Raw genomic sequence first — 24889 nt, forward strand, 5'->3', positions numbered from 1 at the left:
CAGAAAAACCTGTTCCGAAGAATGTGATTTTATACCAGGAACTGGAACCTGACAATGGTGGGGGACTACCAGGTACCTAAAGTGTTTGTGCATTGTTAGCATTTTGAAGACCCAGCATCCATCACTGCCACTAATGTTACTACTTGGGGACATTGGTCATTCTCCAGTTTCACTACAAAATGATTGTGGCTTGAGTGGGAGAAAGGAAACTGCAGTGAGTGAATGCTGATTTTTTTTTTTTACTTTAGAAATCTCATCTGTGCCTTGTAGAATTTGTTTTATACAAGGGACAGGTGGAATGTGAAAGTGCAGGGCATAATTAGGGCTTTTAACACAAAACTGTCTGTGCAGTTTTAAAAGGAATGATTACTTAAATTTAGAGTCTGCCACTAGCATCTATAATTGAGAGGTACAGACCAGACAACCAATAAAAGCAAATCCAATAAATACAGGAAATAGTTGCCGACACCCCTTTCATTAGATCTTTGCTTTGAAACTGGATCAAAATAAAGTTAAGCATCCAAAATGTAAATCTGTATCAGCGCTGTACTATTCAGATAAGGGCATGAATTGCAAAAACTGTTTTAATGCAGTGGGTTAGTACAATTCTGGCCTTATGTTCAGGGCTAATTATTTCATCGCATAAATTAAGAGGAGGAAGAAACTAATGCCCAAGAACAAGAGGGAACTGACTCTGCAGAGGAAGGACACTATCCACTGCTTGAACAAGCAAATTAGATACCTTGTAAAGTCCTCTAAAGCCAATTATGAAGCTAAACTAGCATCCCTAGGTAATGATAATCACAAGGCCCAGCTTTGTGCCGAGCTCATAGTGGCCAGTACCACTCATACTGGCCCTGAGGACATTGCCAACCTGCTAGCAGACAGATTTGGTGCAACCTTCACCCCCCTGTCCCCACCAATCATACCTCAAAGCATACCGGTCACCACTCTTCTACCTAGCATCTCCAAAGAGCAGGTCATAACCTCACTCTCCATGGCCAAAAACACAGCCTCTATGGGACTGGATAACATCCTAGGCTGCCTACTAAATGTTCCAAAACAGGACCTAGCAAAATCACTTGGCACAGTCTAAGTACTGGCTTTGTCCCAGAAGAGTGGAAAACAGCAACAGTAATTCCCTTGCACAAAGGGAGTGCATCAACTGACCCTGGGAAATACAGATCCATAAGCCTAACCAGAACCTGCAAGGCCAAGGAGAGAATCATTATGGACCTTATCAACAAAGACATAGGTGACCTTCAAACTCTTGACCAGACCCAATTTGGCTTAGTTAAGGGTAGATCATGCTTATTAAACCTGGTGGACTTCTTCAAGAATGTCACCAAAGCACTGGATGAAGGCAAAACAGTACATACAGCCTATCTTGATTTAGCCAAGGCTTTTGACACAATCCCCCACTCAAGCATCATTGAGAAACTCATCCAGCTGGGAATTAGCCCATATGTCACTAGATAGGTAGCCAACTGGCACACCGACAGTCAAAGTTGGAGATTCCACCTCTACCAGCAGACCAGTTACCAGTGGTGTACCACAAGGATCTGTGCTGCGACCCCTACTGTTTGGGATCTATTTCTCAGAAGTCCAAGCAAAAATAGATGGCCTGTGGCTTATCGATTCGCTGATGACTGAAAACTGGGTGCAATCATTGAGTCCCCCAACAATGCTGACATACAAACAAAGGGCTTACACAGACAAATGATTGGTGCTAAAGCCATGGACTTAAACTAAACGCAAAAAAAAATGCATTATCATCCCTTTCAGCAAAGAGGAAGTCGCTGCAAATTACAATATTTACATTACCCCACCTAGCTCAAACCATGTAGTGAAAGATTTGGGAACATGGGTTGATAGCAACCTTAACTTCGATCACCATGTACTCACAGTGATAAGGCAGGCCTTCTACATTGCACATCTCATATACAAGAGCATCGCATCCAGAGCTAAGGATGTTACAACTCCCCTGTACTCATCCCTCATCAGACCACTAATACAGCACAATACTCCCTTCTGTATGTAACTCACCAGACACCTGCAGCAGCTGAAGAGACCTCTTAATGTTTCTCACCAAGAAAATTCACAGCCTTCAAAACACGACCTACATGGACAGACTAAAGGCCTTGTTCTGTATACTATATCTTATAGGCTGCTGAGAGGCGACTTGTATCTGGCATACAAAGCAGTCTCAGACCCTGCCCTGAAGGATATTGCTGCACATCTGTAAGTCACATGGGACAAGATTCACTCACTCTAGGGATCTTAACCTAGCCTGCAACATACGGGACATGCTGGAGAGACAGTATGTCTCCCAGAGATTCCCACTACTTTGGAACAAGCTCCCAATTCACGTAAAACAGAGATCCTCAATGATCCTATTTAAGCATAACAGACAACTGGTTGGGAGACCATAAATTTACCGTAGGGGTGTCACCTATGTTCCTCTTAGATAAGGGCAGTTGGTGATGATCATTGACTCATGCTGCAAATATAGACCATACAACCTGGTCAATAAGGGAACAAGGGTATAACATGGCTAGGATTATAAAGGTCCTAGGACGAATAGCCTAGTAACCTCTTATGAATCTATGAACCTAAATGATCAAATTACATTTGCTGCTATGAAGTCCCAATTGCTCCTTCTGTTCTGAAGCAGTACTTAGCTGAAAAGCAAACAAACATACGCTAAAAACTAAAGTGTCCATACTGTCAAGTATCCTTTGCGAAGGCTTAAATCTGGATAGGCATCTAGTTACTTAATACTATGGGAGAAAGATATGCACATGCTACTAAGATACAACAGACTTCAAGGAAAAAAATGCTTTTCATGTATACTGGTTTAGTGTTAGCCAATGATGAGCACTCCCCCACCACCACTTTTAATTTCTATTCCCTCCCCCAATACAAAACAAGAGCAAAATGAAGAACCTCCTCTAAAACATTAACAAGCAACACACTTACCCTTCTAGTCTTCTCCATGCCTCCACTACCAACTCCTGAATTAGAGAATCACATGGCTCCACATTTAACCTTTACAATGAATGAAAAGAAAATTAAAATACAGAAAAAAAAATTGGTTGTAAACCTTATCATTGAGAAATTATACAAACTGCAAAATAAGGATTACTTGCACAAAAGCAAAAGACATCTAATAGATGGACTCTGTCCAGATGGGATGCATTTTACTTTAGGGTTCCATCTTGGGCAGGAAAAAATATACTGCTTTATCAAGACAAACATCAGAAAATTCAACATATCTAACCTGGTGCAGCATTCAGTCAACAGTACACAAATCATATATCCACAATAAAATACATACCTAGCATCTTACTCCAAAAACAGCTGAAATTTACTACCAGTTTTGGTGTTGCTGTGCTGCAATTTTGGCATACACGAACAGATAGTTTAGGACTCCAGGAATAATCCTTAGCAAAATCAGTAGTAAACAGAGATTCCAATGTTTTTTTATTGTTTGGTTACATCAGCCATACAGAGTGTTGAAAAGGGCAAAAGAGCTTGCAATACATACTTCAAGTACACATTTTAACAACAATTATAACATTAACAGTGCTCCTACCAAAGTCTGCCTCCAACTGATACAACTTAGAACAGCAGTAGAAAAAAAAAAAAACATACAATATTTCTTATTTTCTACAATGCGGTGGTGGTGCTGCAGTAGCGTTGTCACCTCACAGTAAGACGCTGACCGGTTCGACTCTCAGCTAGAGCGTCTTCTGCATGGAGACATGCGTGAATGGGCGTACCTTCGTAGAAGGTTGTGCGTTAGGGCTGGCAACTCGGCACGTAAAAATCAACTGCCAATCATTAGCGGACCGGAGTTCCGCTGTGGCGACCCCTAACCGGGAAAAGCCGAAAGACACAACAACAACACAACAATTTCTTATGTTCTACACAAGTATACACCAGAGGAACTACAAGGCAAAGATGGTATTCATTTTATCAAGGTACAAATAAGCAGTTGGACTGGTATTCCACAGCATGAACTGTTAATTGAAAGGGAACACTGTGTGTATGCTCCAAATCTGGAAAGCAGCCAAGACCTGTAGTAAACATGCAAATCTACCAACAGAGAGAGTTAATTCTTACAAAACTGTGGCAAAAGGGCCAAGTACTAAAAGTCAGAGACAGTAGAGTATCTGTGGAAAATGATTATTCACTGTATACCAGACACCAGAGTAGCAATTTTATTCCAGCAATCAGGGAATGTTGAGAGGCAGGCATGAAATGCAGGCTACTGTACCCTGCTGTCTTCAGCATATTTTTTTCCTGGAGGATCAAAGTCAGTTTTTGATGCAGAACAACCCAAAGAGGAAATACAAAATTTTATCTTACAAAAAGTGAGCCAGAGGAGAAAGGGACTCTTCTTCCCATTTTTATGGTAATAAAGTACACAGAGAGATGTTGCCAGTGAAACCTTGTCCATTGTTCCAAAGGAAAATACTTAAGAGACAGAGAAAATCACAGGAGTTGACTAGAAGAATCATGACTACCTTGGAATTGAACTGGAGTCTGGAATTGGGAAATGGAAATGAAAAGGAAGAAAACCAGCAACACAGAAATCATTGAATGAATGTGAGACTGCAAAGCATTAATCACATTTGTGAAATATAGCTGTATAAGAAAAAGTAAAAAGAGTGGACTTTTGTTGACTTTGTTAACCCTGTAGGGAACTGAAAGGCATTTGTCTCACTTGATGTCATTAATACCTGGAAGGACGCTAAGCGGAGGGGAAGAGGAAGAAAAAAGTTAACTGTAAGTAAAACAAATTTCTGCTTAACAGTATTTCTATGAAGCTTTTAATGATATAAATGGCATGTTGTAAAATACAGCATTTTAGTTGTTTTGTATGTGAGAAAGATACTAAAGTAAAAAGATGGACTTTCTTTCATCTTTAGTATTAAAAAATGTAAGCATTACAATGCAAAATTAGAACAAAGGCTAGACAAAAGCAGGTTTAAGTTAATAGGCTGTAATCTTCGGTTGTTGTGGTGGGAGATGAAGTGCAAAAGTACATACATCATAATATATGTAGAGCTGATATGTTTTCTTTTCCTTTTGCATAAGTGAATGACTGGATTGAGACCCTTAGCTTAAGCAAGTAAGAGAACACGGACTACAATGAAGTTATCCTTTAGCAATAAATGTTTCAGCTTGTCTTTATAAGCCTGCAGTTAAGCACTACGTTTTTCCTCTTATGTTTCCATGAAGACAAGCTGATTACAACACAATAAAAAGCCAAAGCACCATTTCTTCAAGGCTAAAATGTAATGCTTTCTCGTGCAAGTTGTTTTTTCCCATCTGGGAGAGGAATAAAAAAAAGGAACAGTCACCAATTAGTGTAATTAGAAGCACAGACAATATCATACATCTTTGCATGGATAACCTCAACTTTAGGTTACTTAAAGCCTGTCTTTGCACCTCTCTATTTAGAACAATTATTTCTATTTAGAGAGTTAAAACTTCATTATTTGAAAATGTACATAGTTAGGTTATGGAGTTGTTCAAGGGGGGTGTTTGGTTATCTGTTACAGGGTTTTCATTAACACAAAAAGTCTTGTAAAATATTACATGCGTTCCAATGTCAATAAGAAAAAAAATGTATAAAGAATCATCCTGTCAAACATTAGTGGGTGTATATATCACAAAAGCTGGAAATAGATATTTAAAAACGCTGTCATGTATAATAGGTTGGGATAATTATTTATTTTCATAATGGCAAAACTTTACATTTTATCCTGGAATGTGAAAAGTCTCACAGGTACTGACAAAATTGAATTAATACTTAATAATGTTAAGAAATGCAGAGTACAAATAACATTACTACACATTTGAAAAGAAATGAGCATGTAAATTTGATAAAGAAAGGATTTCAGGATGGTTATTCAGCAGAATAATCAGGGACAAAGGAAAGGAGGAGTATTTGTAATTGTTGGAGGAGCTTCAATAGTGATGTTGTTGTGACTTTCGGCTTTTCCAGGTTAGGGGTCGCCACAGCGAAACTCCAGTCCGCTAATGATTGGCAGTTGATTTTTACGCACCGAGTTACCAGCCTTGGCACACAACCTTCAACGAAGGTACACCCATTCACGCATGTCTCCACGCAGAAGAAGCTCTAACTGAGAGTCGAACCGGACAGCGTCTTACTGTGAGGCAACAACGCTACTGCAGCACGCCCATTCACGCATGTCTCCATGCAGAGGATGAGAGTCGAACCGGACAGCATTTTACTGTGAGGCGACAATGCTACCGCAGCACCACCATAGTGATAGAAGAGGAAAAAGGATAATAATGGTAGATTTGTAGTATTAAGAGGCTACTGACAGGGGATAAGGATTACACTGGCATGCATTTATATTCCACTTAAAGCTGCTATTATGGAACTTAAAAAGCTGAGAGAAATAATCAGCTTTCAGCAGGGAATATTACTATTAGGTAGGGACTGGAATTTGATTTGCATCAATGAGGATGTACCTGAGGGCCTAGAAGGGAAAAATAGAACAAAAGTAGGTAGACATCTGAAGAAATGTATAAAAATATTTGGTATGAAAGACATGAAGTCAACAGTTGGGACTCAAGAGAATTTGCAGATTTCTCTCAAGGTACAATAACTGGGCAAGACAAAACAGAAATTCTAGGCATCAGTCGGTTAATTTCTACAGCACTGTTGTACAAATGATTGCCTCATGAAAGCTACAAAAAATGTTACCAAATATTAAATGTTACAAATTAAACCAGATCAAAACAACTTGTACATTAGTATAATGGCAAATTTGGTTAAGTTTTATTTACTATGAAATTTCACATTTCTTTAGTCAAGATACATGACATTTTTTACTACATTTAAATCTAGCATAATTATGAAATGTGTAAGAACAGTAAAAACAGCTACTTGTGTAGGATTCCTCTGCATTCCCTCTACCCCGTGTGGGGATTTTTACCAAAATTCCCCCAATTATATACATTAGCTCTTAAAATACACAAACTTATAGAAAAGGTGTGTGTCACAAAAAAGGGAAACTCACTTCCCATCTCTTCTCAGAGTTCAGCGACCTCACAAACTGTACTGCTGACTTTACAATGGCCCTTCCTGTTTCTCTTGTTAAGGTACATTGCACCTCCATCCAAACCACATCACATCTACTGAACAGAAATGCAACATCATATGTGCAAAAAAAAAAGAGAAATGAAAAGTAAGCCATTCAAACTGCACAGCTAGGAATTAGTTTAAAAAATAAGTAAGACTGTAAGCTGTAATACTGTAAATGGTAGTACATAAACAGATGGGAGATGTCCCAGTATTCTGCAACATTTCTGGAGTTGTTATTACGTCAGCCTGTACACCACTCTCATTAATTAAATATAACCCTTCACCCCTTCTTTATCAAGGCTGGTGGATTTTTTTCTGAACTATGTTGACTGATGGAGGTCTCCAAGTTGGGTCAAATCAAAAGGGACATACAATTTAAAAAGTGCAATGGAAGATAACAGTGAGGTCTACTAAGGCTCAGAAAACGCTGAAAAGCAAGGGGCAGCAAACTACTTCTCCTCTGTAGTCAGTAATAATGTAATTTACAAAAGACCGGTAACTGGATTTTTTTGTAGGCCTTTACTCTCTATTCTGCAGTGTATAACCTAACCAAAGGTTTAGATATTTTATCCAACCAAGAAACACCCAAACTGTTTTTAGGATCAATATGATGGAGAGCCCTTACGAGTATTCAACCCTATTCATTCTACCATTTCTTTCATCACCTCATCAGAAGGAACTTAAGTCCCCTGTATGTTACAAACAACACTACAGAAGAGTACCTCACTTGTGGTACTTCACTTTAAATCAGAGCTTCTAAAGACTGTTATTATTCAAATCATCTTAGACCCTGTTTTAAGTCAGTCACAGACTAGACCTTTTCCCTTCCTATTTTGCTTTCCAGTTATCCCCCAGTTATCCACCAAAATACTAGGAACGATTGCTCTATGCTCTTCTGATTAATATGTCAGAAAAACTGTTCCCTTAAGGCCAATGGAGCTTAAACAGTAAAAATAACAAGCATGATCTTCCAGATGCCTGACTTATAACTGAAAAGCCTGATACTACAGTTATAACCAAAACATGGTAAAAATCTGAATTTCCTCTAACTGATCTTGCAGACAAATTATCATCCATCAGAAATGATAGGCTACATACAAGGGACGGTGATGGTGCATTTATTTTAGTTGGTAAAACAATTCAAGCAACCTCTACAGCCAATCATTCATGCATGTATTCTTAGGCAGCATCCCAGATTGGGATCAATGCAGCACCTAACAGTGCAGTCTATATCCCCTCTTCAGCAGAACAACTGGAAGAGCTCCCAACACTACTATCTCAAAGGACTAAGGTGAGAATTTTTTTTCGGAGACCTAACTAGAAAAAGAAGCACCACACACATCACTACATGATATATGTTAAATGGAATACATCATCACTAGATCCAGTCCTCAAATGACTAATGGTTTAGTTTTATGAGTTACACTCACAAGGAAGTCAGAAGGATGCCCCAAGGTAAATGTTCCACTAGACAATGTAAGCAACTGCTTACCTGTGGTTCCACACGGGTCTTTGTCAGCCCTGCTCTAATTACAGAATCCCTCATCTCTCCCAGTTAAGTGGTAGAGCTATTTTTTTTCCAAATAACTACTAGGCTAGCTGCTCTTGTGAACCATTTGGAAGCTAACTGATTTTTCTCAAATGTGAAAATCAGACATTGTACTTTTATTATCTATGAGGTAACCATTATACCATTCTCTAACATTATAATACGATAGCAATCGCATAACCAACAAAATCTCATAGTTTGCAGTAAGATGAAATAGACTTGTTTGATGACATTACATTAACAGTTAAAACAGCTGGACAAACAAATAAACATATAAAAAATAAGGGAAGTCACAACATTTGAATAGCAGAACGTCAAACTTCTCTATGAAAAAGAAAAAGATAAAAGGTTTCAAACATATAAACTAAAATAAATAATATAGTAACATTTAACATGGGAGCAGTGTGCAAATGTCAATGTGTGAAATAAAATGTTACAAATAAAAATCAAAGCAGTGAAGTTAAAAGAAAAATACAATCTATTTAACCCAACTTGCAGCACTAGAACATAATAGTAAACTTGATTATAGCACTTTGTGTACTGTATATACAGTACACAAAGTGCTATAATTAACAAAGAAATAAAGAACAAAATAAGCAAAAAACAGGATACCAGTTAGTCTTTTAATAGAGTAGTAGTGTCCTGTAGTTGCACTTCAGTGAATAAATCCTAGAACTGTATTGTCTGTAACATAGTTGAGGTCTGGGTAGATAGTTATTTAGAAGACATTTTCAGCATCAGAGGAATCACGTTTACTATTATACAAACAATTCAAATCAAAACTCTTTTTCTATAGGCTCCTTCAGCTGTTTAAAACTTTCATTTAAAAGGCTCGCTGCTGCTTTTCTGCTGTGAGAGGAAAACAGTTTCTAGTACTTAACAAATAAGCACCTATTCAGGCATGTCTAAGGGTTAGCTCCCGGTGTTTTCTCCTGTCTACCTGATGAATCTGGGCATCTTGGGGCAATGCAGTAATTGCCTCATATACACAGACAACCCTCTCCTCCTACCACCCAACACTACAACCTGTGAGAGATGCACTTATATAGCCAAACTGGAAGCAAAGCTCTCTTCGCCCAAGACTGGACTAGACAGTCAAGAGGAGAAGGTAAACACTTGCACCACACCACACTCAGCACATAGTCCCTCAAAACCTACACCACCAAAACACACACATAGAAACACAAAACACACACCTACATTAGCGGAGGCTCTCAGTAAAAACCTGCCCAAGCAACAGGGACCTCCAAAGCAGAAACACAAGCAACCTCCACCCCCCAACACAACCCAAATGACACATAGCCCACAAACTCAGTGTGCCACTCAACCACAGCCCATAAGGGATAACAACGTACCCAACACTCTAGTCATAGGTGACTCTATAGTCAGGCACACTGATGTTCCACTCACCAGGCTAAACAAGGAGAAAGTTACTGTCAGCTGCCAGTCGGGTGTCAGGATCCGCCACATAACGCATGCACTCGGGTCACTCCACAACAAGTACAAATAGGACTCTGTCATTGTCCATGTTGGTGTGAATGACCTGAGACGTACCTCCTTGGACTACATGAAAAGGGACATGGAGGAGCTGTCCGATCTTGCAGCCCAGGCAGGTATGACCCTAGCCCTGAGTAGCATCCTGCCATCACCAAGAATGATACCACAGTACAAGGACAAAATGATTGACTTCAACAATTGGCTAAGCTTCTGGTGTCATTCTAAGGGGATCCAGTATCTGTCTACCTGGGATGACATGATCGACAAGCCACGATGCTTTGCCAGAGATGGCCTGCACCTGTCGCCCCTGGGATTCCAGATACTGGCTAAGGCTCTAGCCACCCCTATAGTGCCTTTTTTTAGGCAAGGTTCAAATGACAAATTCACCACCCTAACAGGTACACGCAAGAAGAATCTGAGGGTATTGCTACTCAATGCTAGAAGTCGAAACCTCAAAATGCACTCTCTCGAGGCACTCCTTAAAATGGAGAACATCGACATCTGTGCAGTGACAGAGACCTGGTTCAAGGCACCAGAGAGTACCCCTGCATTACCAGGCTAAAATTCATACCACACCTTTTGGCCACCTAACCTGGACCGAAACACTAAAGGTGGAGGCGTGTCCATATTCATTAAGGATATCCCACACCTCCAGGCTAGTTGCTCAGCATAATGCATCCGAAATTATCCAAGTGCAACTAACTCTGGGCAAGACCGCAATCCAAATTGTAGCTTACTACAGATCCCCCACCATGCCCCAGGATTCCCATTCCTCATTTCTTAATACACTGGAAAATATTAGAGTACAACCTAACACCCTAATAATGGGTGATTTTAACTACCCTACCATTAACTGGGAAAACTACTCATGTACCAACTCTTGTACTCAACGTTTTCTGGAATTCATAAATTCCAGTGCCATGGATCAACTTATCCACACCCCCACCAGGGGCAGCAATATCCTAGACCTGGTTATTACCAACATGGGCAACTGGTGCTCCACACCAGAGGTTAATTCCTCGTTGGTCAGATCTGACCACAAGCTAATCACCCTAGACATTCACATCCTTCCCCCACCCCCCCATTAGGGAAACCACAGTAAAATATTTCTCCAAAGCCAACTTCATGCTTCTTAAGATAGAAGTGGCAAACTTCACGACACCCATGCTGATGGACAATAGAGGTATGACTGCTGAATCCTACAGAAATGCACTTTATAAGCACTTACACGAGTGCATGGATCATGCAAATCCCTAACAGAACCAAGATGCTATCCTCCAAAAAAAGGAAGCCAATCTGGTGGTCCCCTGCCATAAACAAACTCTACAACAGAAGAAAGAAACTGTTGCAAAAAAGAGTAAAATCCCATGTTTGGAGAAACTCCCTGGTCAGCCTCAGTAAGAAGCTGAGATCCCTCATAAAATCCTCCAAAGCTAGTTATGAAAACAAAACTGCCACTGACTCTAAAGACAACCACAAAGCTTTCTATAGCTTTGTCAAGAATCTCAATGGCAACACTCAGATCTGTTCTGAGTTACAGCACAATGGCACTAAATATACAGAACCAACTGATATTGCCAACATCCTGGCAGATAGGTTCAGTGCTAACTTTACCCCTCTGTCATCCCCTAAAGGGCCCATCTCTATACCAGAAGAATGCAAAGTTCCTGTAATCACGGCTGCACAGGTAAAACACACTATCCAAAGCCAAGAACACAGCATCCATGGGACCTGACGACATCCCAGGCTGTGTTGTACATGAACTACAGAACGAACTGGCACCCCACCTAAGTACCATGTTCAATCATAGCCTCACCTCAGGCTATGTGCCCACTGAATGGCGCACAACAACAGTTATCCCACTCCATAAGGGGGGAGCCACCACAGACCCTGGAAACTACCGCCCCATTAGCCTAACGAGCCTGGTCTGCAAGGCAATGGAGTGTATCATCATGGAACTTATAAACAATGACATTGGTAATCTCCAAACTCAGGACTCCACCCAGTTTGGGTTTGTAAAAGGCAGATCATGTCTCCTAAACCTGATAGACTTCTTTGAAGCAGTCACCAAAGCCGTAGATGAGGGTAAGGTGGTTCACACAGCCTATCTAGATCTCGCCAAGGCTTTCAACACCATCCCCCACTCTGGAATTATAGATAAACTCACTAAACTAGGTATAAATCCCTATGTCACAAGATGGGTTGCCAACTGGCCAATGACAGAACCTACACTGTGAAAGTAGCAGACTCCAAATCCAACTTCAGACCAGTGACAAGTGGAGTACCACAGGGTTCAGTCTTGGGTTCTCTCCTGTTTGGTATCTACTTCTCTGAAGTACAGGCCAACACAGAAGGTCTTTGGCTAACGACGTTCGCAGATGACTGCAAACTAGGAGCCATAATCAAAACTCCAAAAGATGTGGGCATCCTACAAAATGGCCTCACTGAGACAGATGCCTGGTGTCAAAGCCATGGCCTCAAGCTCAATGCCAAAAAGTGCATTGTCATCCCTTTTGGTAAAAACTCAGTACCCATGAACTACCACATAGGTGGTAGTCTACTTAACACCGAAAGTGTGATAAGAAACCTTGGGACACAGGTGGACAGTAGTCTCTCCTTTGATAATCACATTGCCACAGTAGTCAGGAAATCCTTCAATGTGGCACACCTCATCACAAAAGGTTTCTCATCCAGGAAAAAAAGAAGTCATTGTTCCCCTCTGCACGTCGCTCATTAGACCCATTATAGAGTACAATGCCCCTTTTGGTATGTGCCTCACAAGACATCTACAACAACTGAAAAGGCCACAGAAATACCTCACAAAGAGGATTACCGGCCTCAAAGAAATGCCCTATGCAGACCGTCTCAAAAAACTGCAGCTTTACTCCGTTGCATATCGCCTACTCAGAGGCGATCTCTGCCTAACACACAAAGCTATGTCAAACCCAGAGCTTTTAGACATGCTCCACTTAAAGAAATCCCAATCCCTACGAGCTACACGCTCTAGGGACCTAAACCTCATCACCACAATAAACAGAACATGCTGGAGGGATAGATTCCTGTCCCAGAGACTTCCCATACTCTGGAACAAACTACCTATCTATATCAAACAAAGCTCATTAGGACTCTTCAAGAAAAATCTTGATGATTGGATGGGAGATAGGAAATTCACCTCGTGGATCACTTCGGTGGCTCTGCTCGACAGTGGCACAGGAAAATAATTTTCTTGGGTGGCGAAAGCCAGGGTACATTTGGCTAGGCTTATATAGGCCCTAGGGCCAATAGCCTAGTACCTACCTATGAACCTAAAAAGCTAGAGCAGCTTTATTACATAGAGAGAAAAACACAAAAGCCAGCACTTTACCAGTATACTTTAATAACAGCGATCTGGTACCTCGGCAATTCGCCTTCAAGGATCACACTTAATTGAGTGTGGACATAAAGTTTATATACACACACTCTCATCAATTAACATTATTCAATGATTACATTACATAATCAATTAATTAATTAACATTTTCAAATATTTTTAAAGTGACCATGAATTACTAAAAATAAATATTTATCACTTGAACATTATAATAATGCTTAAATTCCCAATTCCTGATTCATGCCATTTGGTTTTAAAGTCTGAAACTTGAAAATCATTCTGGTTTCTAACTCCAGTAGCTTAACTACAATGTCATCCCCTCTATTAATAAAGGGCTTTCCCAATACACAAAATATTAGAACTATTATGTGTTTCTTGAAAGTGTTGTGCAACTGGGCTATTTATATTCTTGTTTCTGATATCTTTTAAATGCTCCAGAATACGAATTCTGACCATATGTTTGGTCTGTCCTATGTACCACATATTATTACATGAGCAACCCAAAATGTAAACTACCCCAGTGGATTTACAATTAAAATAATATTTAGCAACAAAATGTAATGTCATTATTGAATAATGTTAATTGATGAGAGTGTGTGTATATAAACTTTATGTCCACACTCAATTAAGTGTGATCCTTGAAGGCGAATTGCCGAGGTACCAGATCGCTGTTATTAAAGTATACTGGTAAAGTGCTGGCTTTTGTGTTTTTCTCTTTATCTTGTGCTGTGGTGTTTATTGATGTTGATCGGTTAGCCAGCACTTTATACCAGTTTCATTATGTCACAAGTTAATGGAAGCCCTGAACAAAGTAATTCATAAGGAGCGTTGCTTTTCACTGATATCATGAGTGAGCGAGAAAGAAAGTTTACTGCTATGGATCCCTGGGATGTAGGCAGCAATCGAGATGCAGATGGGCGCTTCGTTCAGCTGGAGAGGCTCATAGCTAAGGAAATAGCACTGTTTTTGGATACGTGCCTCCTGGAGAAATATGTAAGTCTAAATATTACTCCAAGGGGGTTGCGTATTGATAAACTTCCTGCTACACAATTTTCAGAAGAAGAATTTGATCTTTTCGAAGAGTGGAAGCAGGCTTCATTGTCATGTACCATTAATTGGCTCCGTATTTTGATTAAATGTAATATGAGAGCACATGAAAAACTAAAGGCTGAAATTTTGCATCTACAGGACGAGGTGGTGGGGGGAGTCCTGTTATAGGATGCATATTTCTAAAGTAAATGAAAAAAATTGTAAGTTGGAAAGTGAGATAATTCAACGTAAACGAAGTAAATTGGTGCGTGACTTAAAGGACTATGAGACTGGTATTTTGTTCTCATGGCAACGTGAGCCTGCACATAGCAGGTCAAAGGTGAGAAATGAAAGCAACAGACAGAGAAGCACTTCAGCGTCTTCCACAGACAGGAACATTCCCAAAAATGTAACTTTTGCTAGTTCTGCATCTGTAACAACTAATAATATTGGGGCCAATAACGTTGCATCAGTTTCACCCAATACCGAAGATTCCTTTCAGACAAATAAGTCGAGTAGGGGAAGGAATGGAAGAAAGGGAAGGAATCGTTTCAAACAATGAACTGGTATGTGGACTTGACACAGAGACTTTAAAGTGTGTTAATTTATCTAATTTGGAATTAACTCATGACATGGAAAATGTTTTATTCAGAGGCAGTAAATTTATACCTACTTTTTTTCCCTCTCTAGCAGATTTATATTTAGAACTTAAAGCTTTCATTAGAAAATTATTGCTGAAAGTTTATTTTAATAGAGAGGATGAATCTGCTTCTGGAAATGTTAATTCAAATGTTTCTCTTAATACTGTTGATTTAGATGAAAGTTTATTAAATCTATATGTGTATGAGTATGAAGGAGCTGAATTTTATGAATCAGATGAATTAACTGATGCAGTGGAAAATGTTAATGTTTATCATACTGGATATGGGAAGCTAGTTGTGCCACATTTTATGAGTAACAATAAGTTCACACCCAAAATTCATGTACCTGCCATTTCGGTATTTTTAAGATTCTCTTTAAAGAAATTGTTACAGAATTCAATGTATTTAGTAAAGAGAGAAAATGTTATAATTTGAGTAAAAATGAATGGTTGGCTTTAAAGGCTTTAAAAAAATGCAAGACCAACTATATATTTAAATGTGCTGACAAAGGAGATAACTGGGTTATCATGGAAAGAATGGATTATTGTGATATGGTTCATAATTTACTGAAAAATGCTGAAGAATATAAACAGTTAGACAAAGACCCTACCACATTATTTAATGATGAATTATTATTTTTGTTGGAAAGAGGCGAACGCCTTGGTTTTTTTGAGCATAAAGATGTTTGTAGATTGTTCATAAGGAAACCTGCTATCCCCATTTTGTATCCCCTGCCCAAGGTACATAAAAATTTAAATAAACCTCCAGGCAGACCAATAATTTCAGGGATAGGTCCATTTTTGAACAATGTTAACATTTTTTTTAGATTTTCATCTTAAGGTTCATTTACATAAAATAGTAGCTCACATTTCCAACACTCAAGATCTCATCAATAGTATATCCCAAATTAAATGGTGTAATAATTATTATTGGGTTACTACAGATGTAAAATCGCTGTATACCAATATTGAAATTAGATGGGGGTTGGAGTCTATCACTGATATGCTGGGTGTAGGGCCAAGGACTACCTTTTTAGAGGCTTTATTAGAATTTTGTTTGACTCATAATTATTTTTTGTTTCAGAACAAATATTTTTTGCAACTAAAAGGAACGGCAATGGGGGCAGCTTTTGCACCCTCATATCCTATTATATACATGGGTTATTTTGAGAGGATGTTTATTTATCCTACCTCTTTTTTTAAGAATAATGTCATATTATATAAGCGTTACATTGATGATGTCATTTTAATTTGTAAGGGAGAAATAGATGATTGTTTTGTATTTTTTGACAATCTCCTTAATAATGAACACCATCTTGGTTTTTCTTATGAGTTGGATAGAAAACAGATTATTTTTTTGGATTTAACATTGTTTGAAGATGGGGAAAATATAGGGTTTAGGCCCTTTAGAAAACCTACTTCTGTCAATATGTTTTTGCATGCAACAAGCATGCATCCAGGTCATTTATTGAAGGCGTTACCTTATGGTGAGTTCAAGAGAATTTATGACCATACAAGTAATAAAAATGAAAAAAACTGTGAACTGAATAAAGTTATATTGAGATGAAGTGAAAGGGGTTATAACATAACGCAGTTAATAGCATGCAAAAATAAACTACTTGGGCAGAATATTGATGGAAACTACACTTTCACTAGGAATTCTGATCTGAGGTGTGATATTTACACTCAAAGAACTCATGATGAAGAAAAGCAGTTTTATGTAACTAGGTATTCTGCTTTCTCTGATAAATTGGTTTCCTTAGTCAGAAAATATTGGTACATTATTAGTGAGGATGAGACCATTGGTCATCTTTTTGCAAAACATATTACATTCTCTTATAAAAGAGGGAAAAATCTTAAAGAATTGTTGAATAACAACTTAATTGAAAGAAACTACAACACTTTTTCTTCAGTATGTGGAACCTTTTCTTGTGGCTCTTGTAGTATTTGTCATAAGGTTAAGAATTTGAGTATGATCAATGATATACCTTTTGTTGCTAAATATTACTTTAATTGTAAATCCACTGGGGTAGTTTACATTTTGGGTTGCTCATGTAATAATATGTGGTACATAGGACAGACCAAACGTATGGTCAGAATTCGTATTCTGGAGCATTTAAAAGATATCAGAAACAAGAATATAAATAGCCCAGTTGCACAACATTTTCAAGAAACACATAATAGTTCTTCTACTAGTTTAATATTTTGTGTATTGGGAAAGCCCTTTATTAATAGAGGGGATGACACTGTAGTTAAGCTACTGGAGTTAGAAACCAGAATGATTTTCAAGTTTCAGACTTTAAAACCAAATGGCATGAATCAGGAATTGGGAATTTAAGCATTATTATAATGTTCAAGTGATAAATATTTATTTTAGTAATTCGTGGTCACTTTAAAAATATTTGAAAATGTTACTTAATTAATTGATTATGTAATGTAATTATTGAATAATGTTAATTGATGAGAGTGCGTGTATATAAACTTTATGTCCACACTCAATTAAGTGTGATCCTTGAAGGCGAATTGCCGAGGTACCAGATCGCTGTTATTAAAGTATACTGGTAAAGTGCTGGCTTTTGTGTTTTTCTCTTTATCTTGTGCTGTGGTGTTTATTGATGAGTTTTATTACATAAACTAACCTTTCAGTTAATTCACAAAAGCTACTGACCTCTTCTGAAAAATAAACACTAGATAAGCAGCAGTACAAATTCACTTGGAACCCCCTTAAGTACAACACTGTACAGGCCATATTTTATTAATGTCACTACAGATAAAACACTGGCAGAATTTCCCTGCTGTCTGGAATTCCTTCCCTGAGGAAACTGGGGTGCTGATACTTTGCAACAATTCAGCAAATGCTTAAAAAAGCACCCGGTTCAAGCAAATAAATATGACTACTTCAATGACCATGGATGAATTACAGCTACACCACTCTCCCTCCCTACACTAAGTGATTGTGCAATCATTTTAACTAGTATGTAGGCCTCACCATACTTGCTGCTTAATCTGTATACAGAGTGTACTAGCCAAATAACATTTTACAAAGTATGTGTTACTTTTGGACTATAAAGCTCACCTTCTTTTGATTTGTGCTGTTGACATGGTTTCTTCTACTACTGTTTTTAGCCTCTTGGCCTGGGTCATGCCTAAAAGGGGGGTATCAACAAATGCACTATCCCAGTTAAAAATAGAAAAAATAAAACAAGAACAGGCATTCTTCCAGAACGATAGAGTTTCCCTATACTTAAGACTTCAGGTCATAGTTGCACACGGCAAAGATGAATGTAACATAGGGATAAAGCCTGGAAGTCAAGAAAGACAGACTAGATCACTATGAAAGATTTCCACGTGTGAGAAGACCAAGTAAAATGTAGCTAAATTTACACAATTATACATTTCCTGAAAAACAATGACCATTCTCCAAAGCTTACCTCAGGATGTGATACAGAAATTAAGTGGAGTTTAGGGGGGGGGGGCTCAGAAACCATGCACAAATTCCATCTTAGCCAGAAGAGTATAAGCTGAGTCAACTATCAAACCAGGACCTACAACCAGATTACTATAGTAGAAGACCCATCTATTAAAAGAAGTGATTAAGTGTCTTGAGGATTTTTTGCAACAACATGTTTCTGCCTAACCTACCCCAATAAGTCAACTTAGACAATAACTCCTGTTCACTAAACTTAATAATTCTGTTTAAAGCCATTCCAAACAGTACAATCCAAGACCAGCTGTCCAAGCTCCCAGTCAATGGCACATGAAGTAAAGACTTCCATGGAGCACTCCTAAAATTGACCACTCCAATGACAGCTAAGCTCTTGGTATGTACTTTTAGGTTATCACAAGTACAGGGCACATTCCATTCACCTGACAGAAAAATGTTGAGTACCTCTTGTGATGATGTGAAATACTGCCAGCTATGCCAAGAGAAGTAAGGCAGTGGATATCTAACATATACCAGCATAGTTAGCTGGAGTTTTGTAAACAATTATACTTCATTTGTATATCAAGCTGATTTGTACAGATGCTTGTGTTGAAAATGTATTTGTAAAGCTGCCTGTGTTAAAATCGTACCAACAGTGGGTCTGCTGCACAGAAAAGAAATACACCTGTATGTCAGATTGCATTGTAACTGTTGAAATGAATAAACTGTAACAGAAGATACTGGAAGAGAAGAAGTGAATCTCAGTCCAGATAACTTAGAAAAATAGTCTGAAATTAAATTACCTGATTTAGGTCATAAAGACTGTATCTTACAGTTCTGATTGCAGCCAGAGATAAAATGCCTGTGAAAACCAGGACTAGGAATCCTACTGTATTGTCCTTGGCGGTGAACTAATTGCTACCCTGGAAGGGTGGAAGTCTTGAAATGGTTTTATAGCGTCCAGATGCTAACACATCTTAGCAAAGCTGTGTGTGTGTATTATGACCCATATGTGCTACATTCTGGTTCTGTTTCTAGTAAAGGGGGTAGTATAGGAACCAGAAGTCAGATGACCATATGTATGTGATGCCATTCTGTAATCCAACACTGAAATGATGCTTTAATACTAAATGAGACAGAAGTCTCAGGGCAGTCTGCTTTTGAAACCTGACAAAAAAGGATCACTCACCCACTTCATCATGCCTTGTTTTAGTAAGTAAACAGGGAATATTAATTCTTTAGATCAGTCAGGAAAATATAATGAGATTAGTTAAGTACTGTTTTTCTGTATCTGTGTGAATCTTTCCATCTGTGTTATTTTTAATATTTCACGTGACAAACTCTGGTGTTTATTGTAAATGAATATTTAGTATTTTCATGTTTTTTTATTTATTATGAAATATATTTAAACTTTTCATTGTAGCAGATTTTTTAGAGAATATTTTAACCGTTGAGAGTACTTCTATTTATTTGGTGACACTGTGGCCACTTATGAAAGCCTTGCTGCATTGGTCAAACACTATCATTTGTACTAATATTAATTTTACTCAGTATAATTGGGCACCCTTGTAAGGGCCTTAGAGTAGCTGGCTTTGGAGTGTTCTGGTAGATACCTTACAGTCTGGGCAGAGGGGGCATAGCTGGTGAATTTGTGCTAGCCTTTCCCAGGTGTGCATGTGAAAATCAAATCTCAAACAGTCAACTGCTTGGAGCTGAGACACACAGCACTGGCTTCAGAGAGATTGTAGTGGAAGACTTGACTTGGAACACTCGGCTGAGAACTCAACTCTACAGCTGTAGTCAGTGTGAGGTCTTATTTGGGGGCCTGGAGAGGCAAAGGTAAACCCAGTCCCAAGATGGGAGTTGGTTCCCTGTGTGCTCTTAAGGGAAATTGTGCTTGGTGCAACCACAAGAAATGTCAACATACTTCTCATAACATAAAACGATACCATTTAACAGCCATATGGAAAAGTATTACTTAGAAATCTTTATGCTTTCACAGTCTCTGGGAAAGGAAAGAACTAAAATCAGTCAACCAAGCGTAAACTGTTTTCGATACAAAGAGTACCAGAACTGGACTTCCTGTCAAGGCGGGGAACATGTCAGGATTGATATTTTTGGGGGTTTGCAGGATTGGCTCAATACCTCCCCTTAACATACACAATTGACCTATTCACTCATTCTTTGGGGCCGGAGCCATCTTGTTTATTTGTTCCATGCTGGAGGCAAGTGTTGGGTGTTTGGTAGTGAGCAAGTATGCAGATCCTGTGGACTTGTTCTATCCCTAGCCCCTCAGTATGGTTTAAGCTCCATTATTGCTGCCCTGGGAAATGTATATTCCTTCCTACACATACATAACCTTCTGACCAACTGGCAAACTATTTTCAGTGCAGGAACACAAGGCTCTTCACATTGTCAGTGATATATCTGCATTCAGGCAGGGGTCATCAGTGCAGCAAGCCAAATTGCCTCCCCAGAAAGGTAAGCCAGCACTGGCCACTCACTCCCATCCTTGTTCACCCTGTCCTTCCAGTGCTTATAGTGCTAGTCAAACACGTGTCATCAAATGCAGTCCGAGCTTTATCCTTCTGAACTACTGGGCCAGGTTCATGTTAGGAGTATTTGAACAAAACTCCCTTACCTTCCAAGAACAAAAATGTACTTTAGTGCTACAAGACTGAACTTATCAATACAATTTCAACTCCAAGGCTCTGGTGGTGGTATGGTTTATTAATTCTATTTATATGGTGGAAAAAGATAATTGTCAGTTTAGGACTGTTGCAAGGTGAGACTGAATGCATGGCTAAAGAGGACTGCCCTGAAACTAACAACAAAAATGTCCTGACCAAAAAGTTAATAGGCAGCATGGAAAAGAGAGACAACTGAGTCAATAACATTGGAACTGCGCAACAGTAGTATCAATTTAATGGATTATATTAAAATGCCCAATAACAGAATGAAAGCAGCAAAAACAAGCTTGGGTTTTTATTTTGATCACCTGGTGGACTTGAAGGGGGCATGAAGGAGAGGAAACACAGGTAACCACTTCAGAAACAATGATGGAACTTTTAGAACCTAAAATTGTGGCTATAGAAGTTGGACTTAGGTAGAACAGTGGCACTGAACTGAGAGAGTTATTGACAGTTGACGTGACACACTGACCCCAGAAAAAAGGAGTTGATGATGATGCATGTTCAAAAACCTAAGCTTTGCACACATTCCTGAAAATACTGAAGAGGTGAATTGAGGCTATGAAGGATATGCTGGTAGAAAAACTTGTCTACTGACAGAAGAGATGGGAACTGAGAGAACTCAGTGTTTTTTTTCTTCCACAATTACTCAGGTTGAAGTTTCCTTGAGCACTCTTCTTGGAATTCCCAGTTTTGACAAATTCCTTTCTTTAAGTTCACTGGTGTGGAAGCAAACTAAAAAATAAATGTGGTAGAAACAAGAATGCAGTGTAGTCAAACTTACTGAGCTGAAACAAGATAAAAAGAGAGCAGTTTTCCATAATGGAATGAAGCTATGCAAGTCAGAAAACTTTAAAATCTCTCTGTTGAATCCATCCAGCTTCAGGGTGAACATTCCAGGGGGAAGCACTACAGCCATATTTTATGCTCCTGAAAATGCAGTAGCTAAGATCCATCCATTGCTTCATGAGGGAGGTGAGGGTTTACTACGGATGGTAAGATCTGGAGAAGACAACTCAACTCTCCAACCACAAGGCAAGAGAGAAGAAAAAAAAGTGAAGTTTCCCCAGTCATTAACAGAAGAAAGCTAGACAAGCATAAAGTGCAACCTTAGCAGTAATTCAGAAAGGAAGTAATACAAATTATATTCAAGACTAAGACAGTCTTCAAAGAAGGCTGACGCCAAGACATTGATTGTGTTATTTGAACAGCTTTAGGATGGCTGGGCACTTAAGCATTGCGATTTACCTGAACTAAATGTAAGAAGTTTTATTTTACTAAAGCTCTGTGATTGAACTGTAAAGAACTAGATACAGAAGGTACAATGAAAAGACTGTTTCTTCTCTGCATACAGTAATGTGCATGGTTTTAGTGGACAGCATTCCAAAAATGATGCCAAGATGGTTACCGCGTCTACACTACTACTAACAGTTAGGGTAACATTCTCTATGAAGGAAATTGTTGCCCCATGGGCATGCAAATGAATTTTTTTGGTTCAACAAACTGAGGAAAACTATTTAAAGAAACATTGTAGGACTGGACTGAAAATAAACTGGAAAGAGTCAGTTAAAGTAAAACAATATGTCCAGCAAGGAATACCATCACTGTATATACCTCAGAGTGTATGACAAACGTAAAATTCAAAGGTTTTGACAGGATAATGAATAATACTTCTGCAACATTTGAAGGTTGTAACATGTTGAGAGAAAAATACGTTTGGCCACACTGAAACTATTATCTAAGCCTTAGCATTTAACTTGAGGGGTGAAATATTGGGAAAATTAGATGCAAAAAGGACACTTACCTAAATTGGGGAGGGGAACAAGGTTCTGAAATGGAGGAATGATTTAATGGAAGAACAAAACAGGCTCCTCGTGACTACAGATAAGACTACTGTACATGTTCACCCAGGATCTCTACTCTGTTACAAACAGACCATCTTCTACTTGAAAGTATACAAGAGAAAAATATGGAAACTGTGTTGCATGTTTTGAAAGTATGTATGAATTGTTGCTGAATGTAATGTTGTTTTCTAATTTAAATTGTTTATGAGCTCATAAATTTAATAAAGTTTAGGATGCATGAAATGTCCTTCACAAAGTTGACAAACAATTGAAATAATAATAATCATAATAGTGTTTTATTTATACATCACCTATTTTTAGCTTCACAATTAACAGTTAAGGGTTAAAGCCAAAGAAGGTATTGCAATAATGAGCTGGAATAATAACTGTTTGAAGTCTTATCATGAAATGATAATGGTTTGCCAAATCTTCCAAAAAGAGCCAAAGCATTTGTCAACATTACGAAAAGTAGGCCTCTACTTGGGTTATTACAATAAACACACTTAAATGACATTCAACATTTAAAATTAGGAATTGTAGGTATAAAATATTAGGATTTATATCATATCCATCACAAGACCAAAAGGGTGTTGTTACACTATTATAAAATACATGGCTTTTGAGCCACTGGCATACAACAATCTAATAGAAGTAGTTTTATATTAATAAGAGGGAAGTTACAGTCAGTGTTACATACAACTACAAATCTGTATCTCCCACCATATGTAGCTCAACAAATTACAGTTAAGTAAATTAAGAGAATGGGTTATAACACTGGAGGATATGGGACTAAAATGCAGTTTTTTCCACTGTTTCTACACCTCACAGGACAACTGTGTTATGATAACCAACATGCAGGAACCACTGTGGTTTGCTATGGATTCTTGCAGGATTTTCATAGAGGTACAAATCATTCTGAAGAACAGGCAAAACCATGACTAACAAGGAGCATGTACATCTTACAGAGAGTTTGGATACATATCCTGATCCTTTATCAGACCATTCTACACTGCTCATGAAAGGATATGTCAACAAGGAAAGAATAAAGAAAACTGGAGAGTTAACCCATAATTTTGTCAAGTGCAGCAACTTGAAAGCAGATTGGAGTTTTTAGACAGCAGTGATGACTTTCCACACAACAGAGTCAGACCATAAAAGTATGGGATAGGTATAAGGAATTTTGTAGATAACAAAAGACAGTAGATTCAAAAAGTGTCCAATTTAGATGCAGATCTATTCAAGGCACAAGAAGAAGCAATTCATAAAAAAAGGGCAATGAACTACTGTGATCTCATTTAACCTATCTCAGCATCACAAAAATCTATACCCATCTTTTCAGTTCTCCTTAACATTTAACTATCATCTCTCAGAGATTATTCCATCCACATCCTCAGTTGCTTAACCTTTCAGCATTAGATTTACAGGACTACTGAACTAAACATATGGGGTTAGAGGTTGACATAATGGTCAAGGTGTTCATCTCAGAGACAAGAGGTATAAGGTTTGATTCTCACCAAAGTAAATTGGCTAGGATTAAAATGGCATACAAGGGCATTTAGCCTAGTATTTGCCTATAAACCTATTACAGGCAACCTTCAGACACTGGACTCAACCCAGCCTGGCTTTGTCAAAGGAAGGTCATGCCTACTAAACCTGATGGACTTCTTTCAGAAGATCAGCAAGGCAATGGATGAGGGGAAAATGGTGCATACCACCTACC

The 24889-nt window shown here is 38.5% G+C and overlaps 1 protein-coding gene across 1 annotated transcript in view; it reads right to left on the bottom strand.

Moving 5' to 3' along the window:
• FASTKD1 (FAST kinase domains 1) overlaps positions 1-24889 on the bottom strand; it is an 881671-nt gene that overhangs the window by 855099 nt on the left and 1683 nt on the right. Inside the window, exon 2 of the mRNA XM_044075492.1 lies at positions 2980-3048. Within this exon, the coding sequence (XP_043931427.1) occupies positions 2980-3048 (69 nt within the window). The remainder of the gene's footprint in view (positions 1-2979; positions 3049-24889) is intronic.

The sequence above is a fragment of the Protopterus annectens genome, chromosome 6.part1 (assembly GCF_019279795.1).
Source record: "Protopterus annectens isolate FY-2018-M chromosome 6.part1, PAN1.0, whole genome shotgun sequence".
In the NCBI taxonomy this organism is placed as follows: Eukaryota; Metazoa; Chordata; order Ceratodontiformes; family Protopteridae; genus Protopterus; species Protopterus annectens.